The 25,628-nt window shown below is 37.4% G+C and overlaps 1 protein-coding gene across 1 annotated transcript in view; it reads left to right on the forward strand.

Annotated features, from left to right (window-relative positions):
- The window catches only part of MALRD1 (MAM and LDL receptor class A domain containing 1), a 779,242-nt gene that overhangs the window by 25,733 nt on the left and 727,881 nt on the right, over nt 1–25,628 (forward strand). The window contains exons 2-4 of the mRNA XM_047865740.1: nt 9,488–9,582; nt 9,671–9,832; nt 19,812–19,908. Of these exons, the coding sequence (XP_047721696.1) occupies nt 9,488–9,582; nt 9,671–9,832; nt 19,812–19,908 (354 nt within the window). The remainder of the gene's footprint in view (nt 1–9,487; nt 9,583–9,670; nt 9,833–19,811; nt 19,909–25,628) is intronic.

A 25,628-nucleotide genomic window follows, 5' to 3' on the forward strand; every position in this document is an offset into this window, starting at 1 on the left:
AGCCATCATGACAAATGCTGTGAATACTATAAAGACTATTGAAATATATGTTGCATATGTATGATCTCTTTGGAAAGCATTCTTGAGAATAAAACAATTAATTATAATACAGGGGAAATTTGAAAAATGCTGTGATGTTAGTCGGAGCATATTATTCTGTGGATGTAGGCAAATTCTGACCCTGGAAAGAAAGCCACTCTAAATGGGAACTGATGTCATCACTTTTTTTAAGTTTATATTTATTTTGAGAGAGAGAGCACATGCACAAGTGGGGGAGGGGCAGAGAGATAGAGGGAGACACAGAAAGAGAGACAGAGAGAGAGAATCCCAGGCAGGCTTCTTCACACCGTCAGCACAGAGCCCGATGTAGGGCTCAAACCCATAAGCCCCAATATCATGACCTGAGCTGAAATCAAGAGTCGGACACCCAACCAACTGAGCTACCCAGGCATCCCCTGATGTCATCACTTTAAGACAGGGCTTGAGAAGGGACTTGAGAGATGAGTGGTGTTCCAGTGAATAGGGAAGTGAAAGACATGATATTCGCGACTGAAGGAACCACATAAGGACCATGTAGAGATGCTCGGTGTATCGGTATGCTCAGGCAGTGATATACAGTCTGTTCTGGCTAGAGGATACTGTCTTTGGAAATGAAGATTAGGCCAAAAGTATATTTGGGAATGTCAAGAATTATGTCACCCAAAGGTTACTGATTTCGTGCATCAGTACCATTGCCTTCCCTGTTTTCCCTCCTCTACCAACTCCTTCACAGTTGACGGTCCTCTTTCTGCTGCTGGCCAACCAGGCAGCAGAAATGAAAGACATTGATGGATGTGTGGCAGTGTCTGAGAAGTTGCACAAAGAATTTCAAGGGCATACATATTTGGTACTTAATGATTCATTCTGCCTCCGGTAGTATTTTGCAGAGAGCTTTATTTCTTCCACAAATTCTTTGATTGTCAAGCTAATAATATCAAGGTCCTGGATGTGTGCCTGCATGCATGTGCATTTTAAATTAGTGAGCTACGTGGAGTTTTCAGAATTCCTGAACAAAATTGATGTCTATTTTTTTATTAGATAATATAATATCTGTTTATTTTCCCAATTCCAATTCTTTTATTTCAAATTCAGAGTAATACACCAGTCAGGTAATCATAGTTGACAACTTAGATGATTATTTGAATTAACTGATAGGACATCAATGAAATTTTTCCATTTAACAATAAGTAGTCAAGCTGTCAAATTTTTTAAAGTAAGCCATATTATTCCACTGATTGGAGCTAAAAATAACACATTCCATAATTTCTCTGTAAAAATACGGAATTTTTTTCCTACGCATCATTTGTTTTTCTTTTGGCAGGAATCTTATTTTTACAGGCAGATGGCTTGTTTATTTGTTAAATTTATGTGGGTATATATTCTTCAAATTAATTTAGCCATAAGTGAAAAAATATATACTCAACAGAAATTCATAAAATCAAATAGTAGTGTATTAAAATAAATATAATACACATTTCAAAGAATATATCTTTTGAACCACAGCCAAATGGCCAGTAGCCGGCTATGTTCCCAAATGAAAGTGGGCAGGGAATTTCACCAATTAAAGCAGTTGGAAAGGACCCAGTGGATTTCATTTCTTTGCAAATGAAGTCTGGCAACACTGATGAGTAGATACATTGATTCAATGTGTCCTACAACTGAATTAGTCAAGGAAGAATTTACAAGAACTCAGCTAGTTTAGGCTTCATAGACTGGTCAGCCACCCTAAAATGTAGCAAGTGGAACAGGAGAACCAAATAATGCCTACCTAATTGTGGTAGGCAGAATTCTAAAGATGTACCTCCCGAGATTCCCAACCCTTGGTTTTTCAGTCAAAACTAATCTAGGTACTTTTGTGAAAAGACTTTATAGATGTACTATGGTTGCTAATCAGCTGACCTTAAAATAAATTTAATCTGGACTGTTCAAGTGAGCCCAGTGTAATCACATGGTTCCTTAGGAAAGTCTATGTGTAAGATCATGTCATTTGCAAATAAAGATAGTTTTACTTTCTGTTTCCATTCTAGATTCCTTTTATTTCATTTCCTTATCTAATTGCCTGGCTAGAAACTCCAGTGCAATGTTGAACAGAAGTAGTAACAGATATTCTTATCCTACTCCTATTAGGGGGGAAATTTTTCAATCTTTTATGATCAGGTATGATGTTGGGTGAGGGTTTTTTGTGGATGTAATTTGTTAGGTAAGGATTTTCCCTTCTGTGACTCATGTATCGAGTGTGTTTATCATGAGAGTTTGTCACATGTGTTTCTGCATCTGTTGAGACGATCATGTGGTTTTGGCCTTTCCTTGATCAATGTGGTGTTTTATAGTGATGGGTTTTCATATGTTGAGCTACCTAAATTCCTGAGATAAATTCTACCTGGTCATGGTGAATAATCCTTTTCATATCTTGCAAGATGAGGCTTTCTTGTATTTTGTTTAGTATTTTTACATTTATATTAATTAGAGTTATCAATCTATAGTTTTTTTGTCATAGGTTGGGCTGGTTTTGATACCAAGGTAATAATGGCCTCACAGAGTCGACAAGTCTTCTCTCCTCTTCCAATTTGTGCAAGAGTTTGTGAAGTATTGGTTTTAATTCTTGTTTAAGTGGTTTATAGAATTCACTGGTGAATCCTGCCGTGAGTGAGAATTTCTTCGTGGGAAGTTTTTTGATTGCTGATTCATTCTCTTTACTTGTTATAATTCATTCAGATTTTATATTTCTTCTTGAGTTCGTTTTGGTCCTGAGTCAGTGTTTGTGTCTTTCTAAGAATTTGTCCATATCATTTACGTTATCTAATTCGTTGGCTTGCAAATGTTGTTGATATTACCTACAGTTTATTTCTATAAAGTTGGTAGTTCTGACCCTTGTTTGACTCTTCAGTTAGCAAATTGAGTCCTTTTGTCCCCCTATTAGTCAGTCTAGTAAAAGGTTTGTAAATTTTGTTGATCTTTCCAAGAACCAACTTTTGGTTTAATTGGTTTCTGTTGTCTATTTTTTATTTCATTTATCTCTGTTCTAATATTATTATTTTCTTCCTTTGCTGGCTTTGGGTTTGGTCTGCTCTTCTTTTACTAGCTTTGTAAGATGGAAGGTTAGACTGTGTTTAAAACTTTCTTTTTTTAAGTTTAATAATTTAGAGCTCCAAATTTATTTCTAAGCACCGATTTAACTGTGTCCCATACATTTTGATACAATGTATTTTCAATTTTATTTATCTCAAGTATTTTCTTGGTTTAATATATTTTTTTAATGTTCATTTATTTTTTAGAGAAAGAGACAGAGTGTGAGCAGGAGAGGGGCAGAGAGAGAAGGAGACACAGGATCTGAAGCAGGCTCCAGACTCTGAGCTGTCAGCACAGAGCTCAACAGGGAGCTCAAGCTCATGAACTGTGAGATCATGACCTGAGCCCAAGTTGGACCCTTAACCAACTGAGCCACCGAGGCTCCCCTTTAATATTTTTTAATGTTCATTTATTTTTGAGAGAGAGACACAGAGCAGGAGCAGGATAGGGACAGAGAGAGAGAGGGAGACACAGAATCAGAGCAGGCTCCAGGCTCAGCTCAGAGACTGGGCTCAAACCCAGGAGCTGGGAGACCATGACCCTGGCTGAAGTCATATGCTTAACCTACTGTGTCACCCATGTGCCCCTATCTCAAGTATTTTCTAATTCTCTTCTGGTTTCTCCTTTGACCCATTAGTTCCTAGGAGTATGTTGTTTGATTTCCACATATTTGGGATTTTCCCACATTTCTTTCTGCTCTTGACTCAAATGACTCCATTGTGGCTATAGAACATTACTTGTTTAATTCATATCTTCTTAAATATATTGAGACTTGTTTTATGGCTAAAATGTGGTCATTCCTGGAGAATATTCTGTGTGCACCATAGAAGCATATGTATTTTGCTGTCGTTGGATGGAGTGTTCTATATGTCTGTTAGGTCTAAGAGGAGTATCATGTTGCTCAAGTTTTTTATTTCCTTACTGATATTCTAAGTATTTTATCCAATCTTAAATGTAAGGTACTGGAGTCTCCAACTTTTATTGTTGAATTGTCTATTTTCACTTTGTTTTTATTGACTTTTGCTTCATATACTTTAGGCTCTATTTTGAGGAACATATGTTGGTAATTATTATATTTTCTTGATGGGTTGATTCTTTTATCATTATAAATTGTACTTGTTTGTCTCTAATAGCAAATCTTTTTGTGCATGTTCATTTTTTCCCTGAATTTCCAGATCTTCTTTAGTTATTATTTGTATATTATGGTTTTCATATCCCTTTATTTTCACCATCTTTGGATAATTATATTATTGGATCATACTTTTATACAATGTGCCAACCTTGGAGCTTTGACTGGGGACTTTAACCAATTTACATATAACATAATTACTTATAAGATGGACTTCACAGCTGCCAGTTGTTATTTGCTTTCTGTCTGTCTCCTGTTTTTCTTGTTACTCTTTTTCTCCATTACTATTTTCTGTTACATAGATATTTTGTAGTATATCATCTTAATTTAATTTTTCACTATGTATTTTTTGAATTATTTTATTAGTGGCTGCCTAGGGATTACAACAAACTAGATTGGATTCATACCAATTTAATTGCAGTAGTGTATTAAGGATATTTGTCTTATCTATCTCCATTTTCCATACCTTTACTGCCTCAAGTACATCTTTATATATTGTGTGCCCATCAACAGTGAATTCTAATTTTTATTTTTATCAATTATAACAACCAGTTATAATGATTAGTTTTTGATTTTTATGGTTTATATTTCTTGATGTTCTCAATCATCTATTTTATTGACATTCTCTATTTCATGAGACATCATTCATACAGGTTGTTTTAGTACTTTAGATATGGTTTCCATTGGCTCTTTGAAAGATTTAAAATAGCTGATTTAAAGTCTTTATCCAGTAGGTCCAATGCCTTGGCTTCCTCAGAGACACTTTCTATTGATTTGTTTTTCTTCTGCATGGGTCATATTTTCTTGTTTCTTTACATTTCTCACAATTTCTTTTGCAACACGGACATTTAAAACAGTATAACATGGCAAATCTGAGAGTCTTGCTTCCTCCCTTTCACATTTTGTTGTTATAGTTGTTTGTTTTATTTGTTGTTTTTTAGTTTAGTGACTTCTCTAGACCAATTCTGTAGTATTTTTTTTTTTTTTCATGTGTAGCCACTAAATTCTCTGCATGGTCAGATTGGTGGTCAGTTAATGATTGAAAAGAGAGTTCCAGGGCATCTGGTGGTTTAGTCGGTTAAGCATCTGACTCTTGATTTTGGCTTAGGTCATGATCTCACAATTTGTGAGATCCAGCCCTAATTGGGATTGTTTCTCTCCCCCTCTCTTCACCTCCCCTGTACTCTTTCTCACTCTCTCTTTCTCTCAAAAATAAATAAATAAACTTAAAAAAAAAGAAAAGAGAGTTCCTTAAATCCTTGGAATCAATAAATCCCCCAGTGTTTGTTGAGGGACTTTGTATGCGTGTTGGGATGCACCTTCAGTAAAACCAGGAAGTTCACAACTCTGTCTTAGTTTTAACTTTCTGCTTTCATAGAGCCTCAAAGTCAGCCAGAGATGAGGGCAGAGAGCCTTTTCAGGTCTTTCCAGAGCATGTGTACAGCCCTGTGCATTAACATGTCTATCTAGATTTGCAGGAAAAATAGGAGCATTTCAAAGCTCCTATGTGACATCTCATTCCTCAGAGTTTGCTTTAAGCTTTTTGGTTAGCCTACTTAAGCCCCAACTATTATTATCCACAGCCTCAGGCAAATGTACAGTTAAAATACTTACCTTGAGTTCCCTCCATTTCCCACGTTGTAAGTGATTAATAGGACTGTGTGGGAGCAGAAGGAACATAAATCTACTGCATGTCACAGAGTGACCAACTGGCTCGAATGCTTGCTGCAAAGAAGAATTTTTTCGGTGGACCGGGTATTAATAGGGTGAATTTCAGACAGCCTCATAAGTGGGGTCCTTCAGGAAATACCACACATGTCAAATGATGACAATTATTTGGTAATGAAGATTTGACAGAGCTCTAACTCTGTTCTGCTTGTTGTTGTGGATGCCATGCTGGGCTGCTACTTCTCAAAGTTGTTCTGGAGCTGGAAGTGGACAACGGGAATAAGACGAGTTAAAAAAAAAACATAAAACTCACTGTTTTTACTGAGATTCCACTATTTCTTCAATAAAAGCTCTCCAGTTTGCTAAGCCTTGCTATGGCCATTTTTTTTTTGGGGGGGGGGGAGTTTTTTTTTCCCATTGCCTTTACAGAGGAGTAAATTCTGAGGGGTATTTTCATTGGCATTTTGGTTAACATCACCCTCATGTGTAAAATCAAGTTTTATGATCCACTAAAGTGATTCCTCTAGCTCCTGATCACTGAGGCAGGCTTAAATTGATATGGCTGCATTCAGTTATACGTTGCCAGCCATTTTAAGAGATTAGTATTTGAGGACATCCTTTAGGAGATACAGTTTTAGCAAATATTATGTGGTTGTGATGAGCTTGTTAGTTTAACAAGCAGGTATGAGACACACTTATGATTCAATGGAAAGAGAATTTAACACATAGAACTTAACAACTTGAAGCAGTTTATATCGAAGACTATTAGTTCTTCTCTGTTATCTGAACTTAGCCACATTTCTGTCATAGAAGAGAACACTTTTGCCTTTCCAAAAGTTTTGGTGCTTTAACCTTTGCTTCGGGCCTTGGACCTCGTCATGATGATCCATTCTTGCAGACTGATTTTTGGGGAAATGTTCTTGAGAACTGATATTATCTCACTGTCAGAATACTCAATTTTTTTAAGTTCCTTTGAGCCAGTTGGTTACTCTGTAACATGCCAGTAGGATTTATGTTCCTTCTGCTCCCACGCATTCCTATTAATCACTTAGAACTTGGGAAAAGGAAGAAATGCAAGGCTGCTGTCAATAATAGTTGAAGACAGTGACACTGAAAATTCTACGTTATCTTTTCCGGAGGATCAAGGCTGGTGAAATGCACTGCCGAAGTTATTGGATTTAGCCCTGCAGACTTGATTCATGGTTTTTGTTGCTTTCATATTTTATATACTTCCTTTTTTTTTTTTTTTTTTTTGGTCATCAATCTTGGGTTATGTTAGGATTTTATTCCAACACTTACCCTGCAACTGAGAAAAAAAAATTTTTTTGAAAGCCCTTTAATATAAACATTTAACATTATCAATAAAATGACACTATTGTTATTTTGTCATTTGAATAATTAGCAATTTGCCATGAGATTCTTTGAAATATGTTTTAAAGATATGCTATGCAGTGGCTTTTATGGATGCAGGTATAAAATGGGAATTTATGAATGATATCAACAAGCTGAAATGAATATGGTAGAGATTAATAGACAATTTACAACGGTGACAATTATATTTGTATATGTGTGTGATGTGATTGCTCATAGGGCTACTATAAGGGAGGAGAGGGGTGTGTACAGAAAACATTGGATACATTTTTGGTTATCAGCTTCTTAAGTCTCTTCTCAGTGGTTGGACGCAGCAGTAGGAGGGGGTATAAGATGAAGGATGGGACATGTGGGAAAAACTTATGCTGCCAAAAATGTGCTTCTTTCTTTTATACCCATAGACATGATGACTAAGTCCTATGGAAAACAAGAGGGCGTTTTCTATAAGATGGTATTTGTCCCTGAGGAACATCTTCATCTATGAATTAAAGAAATTCTATACTCACCATAGGGAGCAAGGGAAAATTGAGTGTGCATTTCAAAAAATGCTTCCTATTGCCACTAAATTGGAATTGAAGGTAGAAAATAGATATTGGTATTGGGTGCATTTTGAATGCTGTTTTTGTTTTCACCCATGAAAAGAAAGTTTATTACTCGATAAATGTCAAAAGATCTCAAGCTGTTTTCTGAATTTCAAAGTTTTCTTTTTATGATAACCTGAAGATGAGTGTTTAGGTTTTTTGACAAAATACAGAATAATTTACAGTGTTGTGTACCAAATGATGTACTTTATATTTATAAAACATGCTACTTAAGTATTGAAATAATTTATTATTTTATTGTAAATGCTACCCTATTGTTTAATAGAGTCAAATCTTATTTTTAAGCCCAAACTCAAGTAATTGAGTAATTTCCTTGAAATTGAAGTTTCATTTCCTTGAAAAATGAAAATTTATCTCAAGTAATAATAAATGAAAATTACGCAAGTAATTTCCTTGATAAATGAAAATTTTCTGTATATCTCATCGATGGTTTTAATAGGTGAATACTTATAAATAATAACTTAGGGCCTGTTGAATACTATTACCATTTGTATTGCTAATATTATTTACATAACACTTGTATGTAAATAATGATATAAAATAAATATAATATCTCATATGCTTAGTTGATTATTTACTTGCTTGACATTTGCTTTACCTTCTGAAAATGAAGCAAGAGCCAACTAGTAATTGTCCACTTGTGTCACTGTGATACCAGCAGCTCATCTAAATTATGTTTATGTCATTATTCCAGGGAATACATCCTCAGGATGGTTTTCCGTTATTGCAGGGACGTCACTTATGCCTCTGGCCATATTTATAACAATCATTAATGTCATTATTTTCTACTTAATTAGGGTACAGTTTTGGAATAGGTGTAGAGAAGAAGAGGTTTTTTAGGTTTCTTAATTTTGCTATCGATTCTCGCAACGATGTGATAATTAAATTTGATTTCCAATCCACCTTTAAACCACCATGAATAACTCAGTAGATAGGTTGTCATAATCATGAATATCATTTTGTCATTCCTTTTGACAAATAGCAAAACGCCAAATAGAGTAGTAGAACACAGCGGTTCCCCAATTACACACTATAACCTTGTCAGGCACTGTGGAAATTTATGAAAGCCCAGGGAATGTTCTACATTTATTTTATAGTCTCTAAACAGTAACCGTCCGCTGGCATAGTCCCTACCGCACTATGCGGGAGAACGTCAGGGCTCTGCACTGTTCTCTATGATCCCGGGGAAAGCTACGACTCTTTGATCCAATTCTTTGTAGAGAAAATCACAGCAAACAGTGAACCCCTTTGCATCTTTCATTGAATTGCTTACTTTGGTGGGCAGTCCCAGTATCATGTTCTCCCTGGATACCATCTTTGCAAGGCTCTAACTTTCTATGTTACAGGAGATAAATTGGGTTGTGGACTGCAGCCAATGATAATGTTATAGGGAGTATAATCAAAATGAGCTATTTTGCTGGGTTACCTAATGAAGTAAAACTATCAGTCAGATCATTTGCAAAAGCAGATGATGGGGTTACATGTTTCATTCTTTAAACAGAAATATATTGACCTAATGTGCATATGGGCCTGAATGTTTGCATGGTGTGCTAAATAAGTTTACCAAGGATTGCTCTGACTGTAACACGCTGACTATTGTTGCTAACAGCCCACTTCCTGTCACTGGTCTCCAAGGTGGATTCTACTTCCTCAGACTTAAGAAGCAGAGTGTTTCTTCCCACGAATATCCAACATGCCTGTCAGGTATTTGAAAACATGCAGAATTTTCAATACTTTTCACAGTTGGGAACTTCTGTTTTATAATCATTTGGACATTCCTTATTTTTCACAGATTACATTTTATTACTTCTCCAGTCAAGTGGGTGGCAAATTAAGAGCTGGCCTTCAAACTACATGTGGTGGGCCCGTTCGGCATTTATGGCAAAACACAGCTGGGCTCCAGAATCAGTGGGAGAGAAATGTCATGAGCATCCAGAGCAACCAGAAATTTCAGGTATGTGTGGTATATTTGCTAACCTTATCATTGAAGGAAAAATGATAAAATACAGATATTTATCGGTAGGTGAATTAAAAGTGGGATGACCCCTGCCCCAGTTGGCCAAGGACTGAGGGATTTGCCAGGACTTTTAAAGCACCAAAACCAAACAGTCTTAGGATATTGTGATGGCCAGTCACCCTAAAAAACACTTTTAAAGGTAGGTTTTAGGGACGCCTGGATGACTCAGTTGGTTAAGTGTCCGACTTCGGCTCAGGTCATGATCTCACAGTTTGTGGGTTCAAGCCCCGCCTCGGGCTCTGTGCTGACAGCTCAGAGCCTGGAGCCTACTTCGGATTCTGTGTATCCCTCTCTCTCTGCCCCTCCCCGGCTTGCACTCTGTCTCTGTCTCTGTCTCTCTCTCTCTCAAAAATAAACATTACAAAAATTTAAAGGAAGGTTTTAAATACATGCATAAGAACTAGAGTTGATACATACTAACATATTAATATTTCAGTAAAATATAAATTTTTAATGATATTTCTCTTACTATTCCAACCCTCTCTTTCTTTTCATTTTATTCTTAAGAATTACTTGTCTTCTCGACTTCTCTCATGCTTTTGAGAGAAGGGGGTTATATTGTGTAATGAGGAAATAGACTATTTGATTTAAATACTAATTCCAAATGCTGTTGAAGTAGAATAATTGTCATATTCATTTCATGGTTAGTCTCAAATTATTCAATACAGCCTTTATTTTCCAAAATAATTTTGAGAGTGAAAGCCTAAGCAAGCCCATAAAAGACAAACTTATTTATGCAGCCTAATAAAACTTATGTATGGTGGAAATTATAATCTAATGATTATTACCAGAGTTCTTGGTAAAGCATTGCATATTTTTACATTTGGGAAAGCCAAGAAAAATTTCCCATTAAAAACAGGATCTTAAAGCATTTTATTCTGAATGAATTTGCTTTTTAAACCTGGTTTGCAGGCCAATTTAGCCAACTCGGCTAAAGCAGGTTTCCTTTATAATCTATTATTTGAATAGTATAGTAATCAATTTTATAGTTTTGATATAGAGTAGAAAGTCATCTGATATGTGATGGATTTAGCACTTGCTTAAGAATAGGGATTGAATTGGATTGAATTTTAACTTCAGTTATTTTGAGTGGCTAAGAGGAAGGATGGGAGAATGAGCAGGATTTCTATTACAAAATTGTATTGTTAGATATGAGAATGGTACATTTTCTTAATTGATCTGTCATAAATTCACGGGAGTTTGAAATTTCAGGCTCCTGTAAACTAAATGGGGATCCAAAGAGGATCAAAGAAAATCACTTAGTGGATGGTTAAATGACACGCAGATGATAAGCCTTCAGAGGAACAGTATGGTTGGAAACAGAATTCTGTCATTAGAACTTTGCACTCTGTGGAAGTCAGGTATATTGGTGTGCATTGGGCAGGGTATCTTAAGCCATTAGGCAGTTAAGTCTTCCTGTGAATGACCAATTCATTACTTTAACAAAGACTCACTTGGGACTCTCAGGATGCACTAGGTGGGATTCAGGGAATGTTCTTAGTACATGTAAAGAAAAGACTTTTCTCCCAGCTTTATTGAGATATAATTGATATATGTGTAAGTTTAAGGTGTATAATGTGATAATTTGATAAACCTACAGTGTGGCATGATTACCACAATGAAGTTAGTTAACATATCCATCAAAATCACATAATGACAATTTTTTTTCATGCAGTAAAAACATTTAAGATCTATTCTCTTAACAACTTTCTATTCTCTTAAGTATTATTAGCTATATTCACCATGCTGCTTATAAGATACCCAGAACCTACTCATTTTATAGTTGGAAGTTTGTACCCTTTGGCCAGCATTTCCCCATTTCCCACACCATGCAGACCCTTCCAACTAAAAACAACTCTTTTGGGGGGCACCTGGGTGGCTCAGTCAGCTAAGCATCTGAGTCTTGATTTCAGCTCAGGTCATGATCTCAGGGTCATGAGATCAAGCCCCATGGTAGGCTTGGTACTGAGCGTGGAGCCTGCTTAAGATTCTCTCTTTCTCCCTCTGCTTCTCTCTCTCTCTCTCTCTCTCTCTCAAAAAAATTGCTCTCTGTTTCTATGAATTTGGCTTTTATATATTCCATATATAAGTGAATCATAGAGTATTTGTCTTTCTCTGACTTATTTCATTTAGCATAATACCATCAAGGTCTAGCCATATTGTCATAACTGACAGGATTTCCTCCTTTTCTTGGCTAAATTATTCCTTTGTATGTATACACTAAATTTTCTTTATCCATTCATCTGTTGATGTATACTTGGGTTGTTTCCATGTCTTGGCTACTGTGAATAATGTTTCAATAAATATGAGAGTGTAGATATGTCTTTGAGATAGTGATTTCATTTCCATTGATTATATACCTAGAAGGGACTGCTGGATCATATGGTGGTTCTATTTTTAATTTTTTGAAGAACTTCCATACTGTTTTTCATAATGGTTGCACAAGTTTACATTTCCACCAACAGTGAACTAGGGTTCCTGTTTCTTTACACCCCTGTGAACACATTATCTCTTGTCTTTTTGATAACAGCCATTCTAAGAGGTGTGAAGTATATCTCATTGTGGTTTTGATTTGCATTTCCCTGATGATAAGTGATGCTGAATATCTTTTCATGTACCTGTTGGGACATTTGTATGTGTTCTTTGAAATGATGTCTATATCTTTCCAGTGATGTTCTCTAACCATTTTATTTGTGTGTGTTGGGGCGGGGGAATCTTTTCTTTCTTTCTTTCTTTCTTTCTTTCTTTCTTTCATCAAGTTGTATGAGTTTCTTATGTATTTTGGGTATTAACCCCTTATCTGATAAATGGTTTGCAAGGAGAAGATTTTTGATAGGCATGTGGAAGAGAAACTATGTGTTCCTGGCTTTGAGGGTGTGTGTGCAGAATGAGAGCCTTGAGTACCAATAATGCATCTAATTTGTCATGGATGTTCAGGTGTCATTAACCACTAGAGAAGTTTCTAGTTTATTTCTTAACACTTCTCTTCCTACTCCCCTATGGCTCTCTGTCTTCTCTCAACAGCAGCAACAACAACAACAACAAAGCAACAGAGTAGAGCCAAGAGTGCTTTTGAGGGGATTGAGTCACACTGACTAGATGCTAAAGGGTGGACTTGCTGAAGTCCCCTCTGCCTGTGTGCCCATATACACCTGAATGGCAGAAATGGAATTTTGTCTGTGTATGAACCTTGTCAGCATTTACACATATTTTCCAACTTTGAAACAGAGTGGATGGTAAAAGAGTCTTAACCTATCTTCGCCAAGCTTTGTGCCTTCTTATCTCTGTCTCTAACTGAAGGTCAGGGTCTTTACTAGTGAGTAGCCCAACAGAGATTTATTTGGATGTTGGCTAGAGTTGGAACCTGCTGAGTCTTGAGCGTTAAACCTTTTAAAACAACTTCCTCGTTTTTCACAGCTATCCGTTCCCAAATGGCACATTGCAGGGGTTGATGATTAAATATGTGTAGCCACTAGATATAAAACTTAAAACTCCCAAATATATCACCTCCAGGGCCATTCAGCTGGAGCTGAGGCAGTGTGGTTATTCACTTGAGTGCTTTAAAATACAGCAGTGGCTCCAACGTAAGCAGATGCATGTGCAATATATTAACTTGTTTGCCAAAATACTTTATTGCTGATATGAAAACAGTGCCTCTACCTTAGAGGCTTTGTAAAACTTGGGAAGCCGTATGACTCTCTGGGGATCCTTGGGCTACACCAGTCCTTAAGATGGCAGGTATGTTTTAGTTCTCTCCTGTCAGCAGGGAAGCAGAGGTTCACATGCTTTTTTTTTTAGCTGGGCCACAGAGACGTGCTGTGTGTCTCATGCTGCCCGACACCCTCTCAAAGCTTGGTCCTGAACAGCTTTAGCAAGAGGCTTATTTGAGGGCATTTTGTAATCAGCATCTCCAGACAATATCTGCTGCCTCGTCAGTTTACAAGCCTCTGAGAATTCTTCTGTTTTCTGCAATTTCTTCTCCGTGCTGCCTCTGACAGTTATAAGCCATTCTTTCTTTTCCTTTAGAAATGTCCATGTAAGAGACTTTAGTTTCAGCTGGACCCTCATTTAGCAGGGGTTTCTGAAAAAAAAATTCTGGGGGCCCCTGGGTGGCTCAGTCAGTTAAGCGTCTGACTTCTGCTCAGGTCATGATCTCTCAGTTCGTGGGTTTGGGCCCCATGTCAGGCTCTGTGCTGACAGCTCAGAGCCTGGAGCCTACTTTAGATTCTGTGTCTCTCTTTTGTCCCCCTTCTGCTCATGCTCTCTCTGTCTCTCTCTCAAGATAAATAACATTAAAAAAAAAAACCCTCCTTTGAAAAAGCCTCTGGATCTAGCTGCCATGTGAGGGCTTTATCACCTTTATCTGTAAAGTACTAAGTTCATCCCTTAATAAAATTGAAGCACGTTCATTTCTGAGGGAATACTGCTACATAAACAAAGAATGGTGTTTATGCATTTAGTCAACAAAGATAGCAGCATCGAAGAAAATTTCAGAAGGTGCTTAAGGAATAATGACATCTAGTATTTACTGAGCACTTACTATGTGTAAAGCACTACGTAGTCCTTTGTGTGTATTATTTTATTGATCCTTCATGGCAGTCCTCTGAATCCAAATTATAATATACCCCACTGTTTACATGAGGATTATGAGCTTTAGAGAGTGCAATAGCCTATTAAATCACATCCAGATTAGAACCCAGTATAGTGTGATTTCACATCTCAATCATTTACTCACTGAGCCATGATACATTTTTTTTATCATATTAAAGCATTATAAGGCTTTATAAAAGAAAAAAAATCCAACTTCTAGATTTGGTCAGATACGTTGCATGTGATTCATTAAGCATTCCTTTGCTGTGTTGGATAAAACATTATTAAACATTATTCTGCTGATGGACTGCAATTGCATTACTCAAAATTGTAGACTTAAGCAGTTAATATTGCTATTGTCCTAAAATATTTGCAGAAAAAAAGAATAAATCACGCTCAACCTGTAGCAGAAATGTGGGCTCAGATGCAAGTGGCACCTTCTCTCACGCTCCTTTTCTTTGTTCTTGAAAAGAGCTTAAGTATTAGTTTTATGGGTAGGAAGGAAGGAATACTGCACTACTAAGTGCATCCCTGACCGTGGCTTTCAAGTTGAATGTTTGGATTCTTGAAGTAAATGAGAAGTTACTGCCTGAATTTTAAAAAATGCTGCAGGGGTGCCTGGGTGGCTCAGTCGGTTAAGCGTCCGACTTCACCCGGGTCACGATCTCGCGGTCCATGAGTTCGAGCCCCGCGTCAGGCTCTGGGCTGATGGCTCAGAGCCTGGAGCCTGCTTCCGATTCTGTGTCTCCCTCTTTCCCTGCCCTTCCACCATTCATGCTCTGTCTCTCTCTGTCTCAAAAATAAATAAACGTTAAAAAAAATGCTGCAACATTTTTCATATGCAATTATCTGCTTGTCAGTTCTTTAATATTCCATTTAGACACGCCAAAGGGTGTTTAGCAGTGTCCTATTCAGAAATAGTACATTTTATTAACACAGACAAAAGAGAAGTTATTCATAAAAATAGATACAAATCGTTAACTGAAAAAAAATTTCTACTCTCAAACTTTTCTAAAGCATAACTGAGGCATTTTACCTCGTAATTTAAGAATATTGGGGCACTTAGGTGGCTCAGTCGGTTAAGCATCCAACTTTGGCTCAGGTCATGATCTCTCACGGTTTGTGAGTTCGAGCCCTACATCGGGTGAGCTCGAGCCCCACTCTGGGCTCTGCACTCTCTCTCCCTCTGTCTTGCACCTTATGGGATTCTCTCTCTCTCTCTCTCTCTGCCCCTTACTCACTTGTGCGTGCTCTCTCTCTCTCAAAAAAAAAAAAAAAAAAAAAAAGAAAAAACATTTACTATGTGAACACATGATGGTGAAAAATTACTTTCATCTTTTTCTGTTTCACACGTTTGATAATTATATTGAATGTACACTACTAATTAAGAAAAGTCTAATACAATAAAGACAACTACAAGAGTTTCTGTTCATGTAGTTACGAGTGTCATTCAAGTCAGTTTATGTCTGTTATTTCGCTACTGTCAAAGTTTCATCGGGAATTTAAATCAAGTGGCTTGAGCGCTGACCCCTTGCCTCCCTCAGAGGCCATCTTCTCTTAAAATGTTTTGCGTGAAAGCAATTTGTGTCTTATTTACTATTGGACCAGTGCAGGCCATACTTGACTTCTGTGATGTTGCCCAACTTCTAACTTCATTATATGCTAGTTTGCTATTCTTTCTTGATTTCCCCTAAAACAGTTAAAATGAGGTAGATGTTTGGAAAAACGTATTTGCCAAAGTTTTGAGGAAAACAAGGAATGGTAGGCATCACTTTTCTTAGAAATACAGCTATCATACGCAAATATGGCTTCCAACCACAGATCTGGCTTTTTAAAAAACATGATCTCGAGGTTCCACTTTCTTGAGCTAGTTCAACCCATCCTTCTTTTCAGGATCCCAGCCAAAATCTCTGGAATGTCTTTCTGTTTAAATATATTTAACTAGAGTATCAAGTTGTGCCCGATAGGTCTTATGTTTTATAGCTACACAGACCCAATGGTGAATTTCCTACATTTGGAGAAATAATGTTCTCCCTAAGAAAAACATTTCCTCTTGCTGGACCAGTGGGCTCAAATGGCAGCCAATTTTCCCTCTAACTTTACTTCAGTTAGACAGAATTAACATATAATTTAATTGAATCAAACAAATATACATAATTGCAAACTGATGGAGAGAATTGAAGGCGAGAAGGTAATTTAAAAGCCTTTTCATTAGATCAGGTGTGAAGATACAGGAGTAGAAGTAGGAATGGAGTGGAGAGAGGGCTTAAAGCTTAACAGGTGTTGATGGACTGGAGATGTGGCTGGAAGAGAAAGTGGTTCTGCAAGTCGCTTTGGAGTTCTGAGCATTGAAAAGTGGCAGTCTTCTGGTGCCATTGTCAGAGAAAAGGAGTCAGGGACACGTCCAGTTTGAGGGTAAAAACATTATGATTTAGAAGTGACTTTGTGTCATCTGGTAAAAATGTCCAGAAGTCTGTGGAGATATGCGCAGAGAGCTCAGGGGGGAGGTTGACTTTTGGGATATAAATTTGTGTTTTATCAGCCTGGGTGACAGTTGAAACCCTGAAGATTGATGGGTTTGTGGGGAGAGTGTGGAGAAAGAAGAAAGAGACTGGTGATGAGTTAACACTTAATGTTTGCTTCTCTCTTTAAATATGGCTACTACAGGTGTGTTCTTAGTTTGGCAAGAACAAAGGAATGTATCCAATGGGAAATCTGTAAACATTCATGTAATACTTAATACTTTATAAATATTTTATAAATACTTTATTACTTAAATATTTTAATACTTAAATACTTTAATAACTGTGTTACAATAAGAGCTAATACTTATTTAATGTGAACTATATACTAAATGCTGATATACATGTAATAATTCATTTGTCCTTGAAAATCTTTTCATATAGGTAAAAATTTATTATTTTTTATCAGTACAGTTTTAAAAAGAAGAAAACTGAGGTACAGAGATGTTAATAACTTCTCCAAGGTCCTGTTGTTATTAAGTGGTATAGTTGGAATCTGAACCCAATTAGTCTAGTTCCAAATACATACTTTAATCACTATGCTCTACTGCCCTCACATAAAACCATTCCTATATAGCAGTCTTTTTTTTTCCTTTCTTACCCTCTGAAACAGCTTTTTATGAAACAGCAAAGCAAAATTGCAACATGATTTTAAATGTTTATAAATTAGGTCACAAAAGCGATGCAAAATGGTTGAAGTATAACTCTTAGATTCACATAACTAAAGTCATTCATTGAATCTTACACCAATACCAAAATAAGATTATTCCATGATGAAGAGTAGCCCAGGGACATCTGGGTGTCTCAGTCAGTGAAGCATCTGGTTCTTGGTTTCGGCTCAGGTCATTATCTCATGGTTCATGGGTTTGAGCCCCTCATTGGTCTCTGTGCTGAAAGCTAGAGCCTGCTTGGAATTCTCTCTCTCCATCTCTCTCTCTACCCCTACCCCCCTGCCCCAACCTTGTCTCTCTCAAAATAAATAAATAAACATTGAAAATAAATAGTAGCCAAAATCTAGTAACCAAAACTATATTAACATCAGAAATAATGTTCAAGCATTAAGTTAGAAAAGAAAATCCACTAATTTTCTTTCCAATGGAATCTACAAACTAAATTTTTAGAAACTGTCAAAGAATGACTAAAACTATAAACCTAGGAGTTGGGTTTACAGAGAATTCTGGAAGTAGTGAGAAAAAACACATACTGAGAAAGTATCAGTTAGTATGCTTGCAAAACTCTCCCATTGTACTCATGATTCTGATACTAATGTACTATGAAGGGATTTTGCAAACGATCTGCTGGGTGCTACAAATAAACCTTGAGACTAAACTCTTTGTAACTCTTGTCTTCTAGGTGTGGTATAAGGTTAGTCACACTTAACCTACTTGCATATATGTATTCCCCAAAAGATCTAGTCTCTACCAGAGATCACACAAATCTGGAGTGAAAACATTTGGAGTTGGTTACTACTGTTTGCCAAGTACTTTTCCCATTCTATTTATTTTTGCTCAAAATTTTCTATTTCAAATGTATAACCAGCGCTCACCTTTTTAGATACCAAGTGGATGATTTTGCCTACGCAGCAATCTTTGATAGGTCTTTTCCAACATGGTCCTGCTTTACAAGTAGTCACGTGGTCATTCTGTTTTATGTGAAGAAAAGTTGACTTTCTTAGGGCTACCTATTGACACATTACTCAATAGGTTGTGGGTGTTTCACATCATATTTTTAATAGTCTAGTACATCTGGTTTGAAAGGAAATATACCAGTACATCATGTTGTATAGGAAAGAAAAGAGAATGCACCACAGCAAAATGATCTACTAGGGTCAGTTGTATTCACTGTATGCAGACTAATGGTTAAGTTAAAAAACAGTGCTGACATTTTGAAATAATAAGATGTTTATGTCATAAACAAGGCTAAACAATGCCCACAAGTTTAATGCATCCATGGATTAAGACTCAAACATCATTGGTATTCATTAGTGAGGTTGGGATAAAACTCTCCACCCACACACCAATTTTCAACAGATTTAAGTAACTAGGAAATTGGAAAGCAGTTTCTTTCTAAGGTTTTCAGATTTATTATACCAGAGTATTTCCTCTTGGTGCATACTTGGGTTGCCTTCATGTCCCAGTATCACGTTCACTCATTTTAATAAGAAGTCGCTGAACAACCATCTCCAGTCCCTGCCCCAAGTTTTGTTTATATAATAGCAGAAAATGCACAGGAGGATGCAGCACAAGGACCTCCAAGTCTGTGAGCAAAATTTAGAGAACCAGAAGTGGAAATGGGACACAGTTGCAAAATGGCAAAAAACCAGAGATCAAGAGGCAGCTGGGTCCAAGATCTGGTAAATACTGAAGGGCTGGTGTATACTATTTGAGATGCATGGATGACTATATTTTCTTGTCCTTAAGAGTGTATGCTTGGGGCACCTGGGTGGCGCAGTCGGTTAAGCGTCCGACTTCAGCCAGGTCACGATCTCGAGGTCTGTGAGTTCGAGCCCCGCGTCGGGCTCTGGGCTGATGGCTCAGAGCCTGGAGCCTGTTTCCGATTCTGTGTCTCCCTCTCTCTCTGCCCCTCCCCCTTTCATGCTCTGTCTCTCTCTGTCCCAAAAATAAATTAAAAAACGTTGAAAAAAAAAAAGAGTGTATGCTTAGATCTCTTTCCACTTGGAATTGGAATGGTCACCAAAATGCTTCTAGGAAGTGATAAGTTTTTTATTGGTAGGCTCTGTGCTGTAAGACTTCGAGACAGTGATGTTCCTTGCTTTGTGCTTTCATCTTGTTTTTCTTGTGCAGGTTGTTTTTCAAGGTCAAATAGTTTCAACTCCTGAACAAGATGAAGTCATAGCTATTGATGATATATCTTTCAGTTCAGGCTGTTTGCCTGCAAATGGTAAGAACTTTTTCTCATTTTGATCCTTATTGTGTATATAAATTCAGTGCAATTTAAACATTGTGTAATGACTTTCATCTACTCTTTCTTTCTTTGCGTTTTTTTTTTTTGGCCCGATGTTTTAAAGTGGGCTATTTTACATTGTATAACAATGTCTAGGTTTATGCTAGAAGTGAAAATAGTCTATTTTTCCACCGATTCTGATGCTATAGAGAGCTAAAGGGGTAATTTAGTGTCAGATTTGAAACTTTGTAGCAATGTTACAAAATTAAAACGGCCAGTTAAATCACCAGGAGAGCTTCCCGCCTTCTAGGAGACTAAGTGAAAGCTGGCCTCCATAGGGTTGAAATTGTCTTCTTGGGGAATTGATTTGACTTTTCCACTGAAAGACACAAATGGAGAGAGATATTAGCTATAATCTATTTTCTATTGAGACAAACAACTCGATCAATAAGCCACATATATCAGGTCTAAAAAATTATCCATTATTGGCCCTTTGATTATATTAACTGAATAATATTCAATTCACCATGCACATTGGTCTCAATAGAACAGTTTAATGTTAAAATTATCCATTGGTCAGGATAAAATTAATTTAGTCTAATATTCAAACAAGAATCATATGTATATGATTATAGGTAGTCGATAGATCGTTTTTCCTTTTTAAATGTTATTATACTGTAGTATGATATAGCATAATAAAGATAGCTATTTTGTAGAGAGGCTTCTAAGTTCTAATTTTGTACAAAGTATGGTAGTTGTGTAAATTATATTTCAAGAACAGCAAAGATGAGTTGGTCTACCTAAAAGGAGACCAAGGAATCTTGATAAAGGCTGTCTGTATTATGCTTGGATTTTGAACAGCAGTTCTGCTGGTCTGATAAGAGTGTTTATAAGAATGTGTCTCTTGCCACTTGGACCACGGTAGGGTTTTATAGGAGCCCATGACAGCCCCTTCCACACTGGAACACATAAAATTTTTTTTCATCTTTATATTATCAGTTCTCAGTCTATATGAGGTAAGAAATCACTATATGATAAATTGAAATATAGATACATTGAATTGCAGAACTTGAAAGGAGCGGATGGTAACCTCCACCTGTTCCTAGAAGTAAATAATTGAAGTATGAACCTTAATGTCTTTTCACCAACAGAAGATAACGTTTATTGGCTTTAACAGAAGGGCAGCAATGTATCAGTGTAGAATACACTGTTGACTACAAGCAGCACAGACTCAACTATTGACTACTCTACCACTCAGTCTCCCTTAATGCTCTCTCTTCTGGTACCCTGCATGGTATTCCCGGGTCCAGAGAGCAGCCAGCTTATGCTTGATTTTTATTGAGGCAGCTAGTCCCTAACTGTGATCATTTTAGCAGTATCTTTATATATCCCATTTTTATAGTTTCTGCAGAAACTGAGGTCTGCCAAACTAAATGATCCCCAACTAGTCCTATTTATTGCTCAGGCTAGCTTAATCAACCCGAAAGAAAATAAGGAATGAGGTCAGCTGTTGGCTGGACTTGCCTCATTGCAAGGAAAATTAGGAACTGGCCGCTGCTATGAAGCTTTGTTTGCATTACAGACGTACACAGGAGCATGCTGGGGTTGTGCCTGGGACTTGACATCGCCTGTAATAGGACTCTGCTATCATTTCAGATATGACCTTTCTCTGCATCTCTGGACCTGGGAACCAAAGCCATTTCCTTAATTACCTGTGATCCATATACTGGGACAAAGGCCAATGTAGATGGGCCGTGATAAATATTCGGAAGACAAATGCCAGGTTTTTAGTAAGCACTTAAAAGAGCTCTATGAAATCACTATCGAAGTGAAAAAGCAGTGGTCACAGGAGTGAGAGCATCAGCCAGCTGGACATTCAATGAAAGGTTGTGGTCAAGTAGAAAAATATTGGTGTCTGCAATTTCTAAGACAATAGTTCCAGATAATATTATAACCATATTGTTTTTGAGGTGGTGGGGAAGTAAAGTTTACTGAAGATGAGGCATGAATTTTAAAGCTAAGTTATCGGCTAAGCTTTTCACATGGCTATTAAATTTATACAACATTACTAGGTGTGGGGCTAGAGAAGATTTTGACATCCCAAACTGAAGTCTTCCATGAATATGGATTCACGAACCTAGATCTAGGGAAGTAAGTTGTGTGTTAGGAGCCAAGATATTTCTACACATGGAAGAACAAATGAATCGACACTGGGGATTTAGACGAGGGGCAACTTTAATTGTAGGCCTTGTGTTTTATGGGGCATTGGGAAAGGATGCCATCCCTTGGGACAATTGCAAAGGAATTAGTCTGTTGTTAGAAAAAGCCAGTATATTGATCTCACTGCTCGTGGGTTCGAGCCCCACCTGCATGGGGCACCTGCATGGGGCTCTGGGCTGACAGCTCAGAGCCTGGAGCCTGCTTTGGATTTTGTGGACCCCTCTCTCTTTGCCCCTCCCCTGTCACACTGTGTCTCTTTCTCTCTCTCAAAAAAAAAAAACATTAAAAAAATTAAAAAGAAAAAAAGCCAGTATTCATTTAGGTAGGATCCTACCTATTTACTTAGGTAGGATCACACAGTATGTTCTTTGAAGGTGAGGGTGCAAGGAGTTTTATTTTTTGTTCTTCAAATAGAATGAGGGTTGATGGCACATTTAAACTTTTGGGAGGAAAACACAGCAGCATGAGGATTAATAACGGAGAAAAAGAATAAAGTGTCATGGAATAGGATTAGCACATGGATGGAGATGCATTTTGTACATGGTAGGAATGTGAGATACGGTAAAATTATATAACATTAAATTTGCAAATGATGCTGTCCAGTCAAGTTCAGATGCTATCATGATAGACTAACCCTAGTCAGTCACCAGAATCACAAAGAGGAGTGATTGATTCTGGGCTTTACTCCAAACCTGCTAGATGGGAATCACTGAGGATAAGGCCTACATTTTAAATAAGGCACTCAGGACACTTTTGGTGAAGCCAGCTGACCTTGGGTTTAAGAACCAACTAGCATTTGTATGCCACACAGCCTGGTCCCTGGGTTGCTACACTCACAGTGACTGCCCTGAGACAGAGTTCCAGCTGACCAGAATCAGTGGTTTCAGTCTCATGCAGTCCTGATGGTGACGATCAGGGTGCATCTGAGACATGGGGGCAGAAGCCCACTCAACGTCTTCCAGACATCACCATCAGAAATCTTAATCAAGTGGAGGGTGGCGTTAGGAATGCATTTGGATGCCAGAAAAGAGACAAGTTTTCCTAGGTGACTTAAGAAAACAGAGGAGATGGACAGTTATGGCATAGATTTTCAACTCTAATACTATTAAAGTCAAGGACTAAGGGATTTCCTTGGTATTTGCTTCATGCTTGTCACCTTATGTTCTTAAAGTGACTGTTGAGATTCTATACATCTCACATCCAAGGTAGGAGGAAGACAGAAATGGGAAAGGGCAATGTGTTTGGCCATGCCATTGGCTAGGTGATTGTCACGTGGTAACCTTGGTTGCTAGGGAGACTAATAAAATTGAGTATTTGGATTTAGCCTCTGTAATAGAGGCAGGCAAGGAGAACAGGTTTATGAATTGAGTGAGCAAACATATTTTCCAGAGAAACTCAACATCAGCTTATTTAGAAGTAAATTTCAGTTTTCTTCCAAAATATCTTGCCTTGCCTATATTTCCCTTTTTAGATTATTGACATCTGGTCTCACTTAGTAGTCTAGGGATCGGTCATTCTTAAATCATTCTCTCTTCTTTCCCCTGTATTAATTTGGTCAAAAAATAGTATTGAGGACGTGTCCTTATATTTTTCAAATTATCTGCCCTATTTATTATTATTATGTATCCAACCACGATTTCATTTCAGGGCATATTTTTTTCCTGCTGAATTTTAAAAACTTCTGGTTTCGATCTATTCAACTCTACCATCCAGTACTATCTGCTGTCCACCAGATTATACTTTCTAACCTACAAATATGACCAGTCTCTACTTCGCTAAAATCTGTCAGTCACTCTCATTGCCTCCAGGATAGAATTCAGATTTCTAACGGATTCTCAAAAATTCGAATTTCTAAGCTCACCGTGACCCTGCTCTCGCACACCAGTCCAACTTCCTCCTTTACAGTCCTCTAAGAACCCAACTATTCAGGAATTCAAATAAATTCTTCTTTCCTCTGAGCTATATATGCTCCATTTCACAGAACACAGATTTAAATAGAATATCATGGGACTATTTTTTTTTAGCAGGACTTATATTTATGCTAAGCATATATGTGATTTTTCAGTTTCTGTTTTAACATCAAAAATGAAGGTATGTCCCCAAGCTACTTAATGTGATTTTATCTGAGATTTAATCTGGACCAAGCATTTTCTATATTTTAGTGCAAAATAGACGTTTTTGTCATTTTGTAGCAGAAAAATAGTACTTAGGAAGGAGTAATAGTTGGAAATGAATGCTCTAATATAGTTATCTTTTGATAGATCATTTTGGTTTATAAAAAGTTTTTTTTGTTTAAGATGGTAAGGTATACTGACAAGACTTCTTTATTTTTTTTATGTCTTCAAATTATTGTGCTTTCAAGATTTTGTTCTGATTTTTTTTAAAAACTAGAGAGAATTTGATGAACCATGCCTTTTATTTTCCATATTCTGATGCTTTGATATCTGAGGGCCTTGCTGACCCTGGAGAGACTGTCTCTTCCAGGGTTAGCCAATTCCTAGAGCTACAAAAAACAGCTCACCCTACAAATGCAAACCAACCCATCCAGGGCCCCTATCCCCAACCACCTCTTCAGGCTCTCACTCTCTGGGCGCTTTGCACCTGCCATAATCACCCCAGGGTCGCTGTATTAGTATCCTTGGGCTACCATAACAGAATAACTCCAACTGGGTGGTTTAAGCAACAGAAATTTATATTCTCATGATTCTGGAAGCTAGAAGTCCAAAATCAAGATTTCAACAAGTTTGCTTTCTTTTGCTTGTGGATGGCAATCTAGCCCCTGTGGTCACATGGTATTCCCTCTGTGTGTATGTGTCTCTTAAGCTCTTCTTCTTATAAGGACAGTCATATTCAATTAAGGCCCACCCACATAACCTCATTTTATCTTAGTTACCCCCTTACAGACCCTGTCTCTAAATATGGTCACATAATGAGGTAGTGGGGGGTTGGACTTCAACATATGAATTGGTGGGTCATGGGGAGATGATTCATCCTGTAATAGCAAGGTACCAGACAATAAAAGACAGTCCCTTCTGCCCTAGAGCATGCTGAAATTATTCCCACCAGACAATTCTAAGCCTACATACCCTACCTTACCAGTTCCTTCCCAAAAATCCACAAGAAATGCTCTTGCCCATATTTCCCCTCTCTCCCTCTGCCTCCTGACTAACCCTGGTATTTTCCCATGTACTTCCTCCCACCCCTAACTCATTGCATGGTGTACCCCATCTTCTTGGAGTCTGTGAGGAAAACAAACTATCTTCTCAATGGTAGTTATCTTCTGATGTGTTGGCCTTTACATTCCTAAGTAATAATGAAAGCTATATTTTAAAGTAAGAATGTTAGAATCAGTGGGAGGAGAAATTAATAACTGCTCAAATGTAATAATCACTTATTGTCTTAGTAATGAACTAAATTGTAGCAGTGCTGAAGGGCTCAGTGTGGCATGGGAGCATACCATTAACGCAGGTCAGATAGTTTGTTTTTTCCACCCTGCC

This window comes from Prionailurus viverrinus, chromosome B4 (genome assembly GCF_022837055.1).
Source record: "Prionailurus viverrinus isolate Anna chromosome B4, UM_Priviv_1.0, whole genome shotgun sequence".
NCBI classification, from domain to species: Eukaryota; Metazoa; Chordata; class Mammalia; order Carnivora; family Felidae; genus Prionailurus; species Prionailurus viverrinus.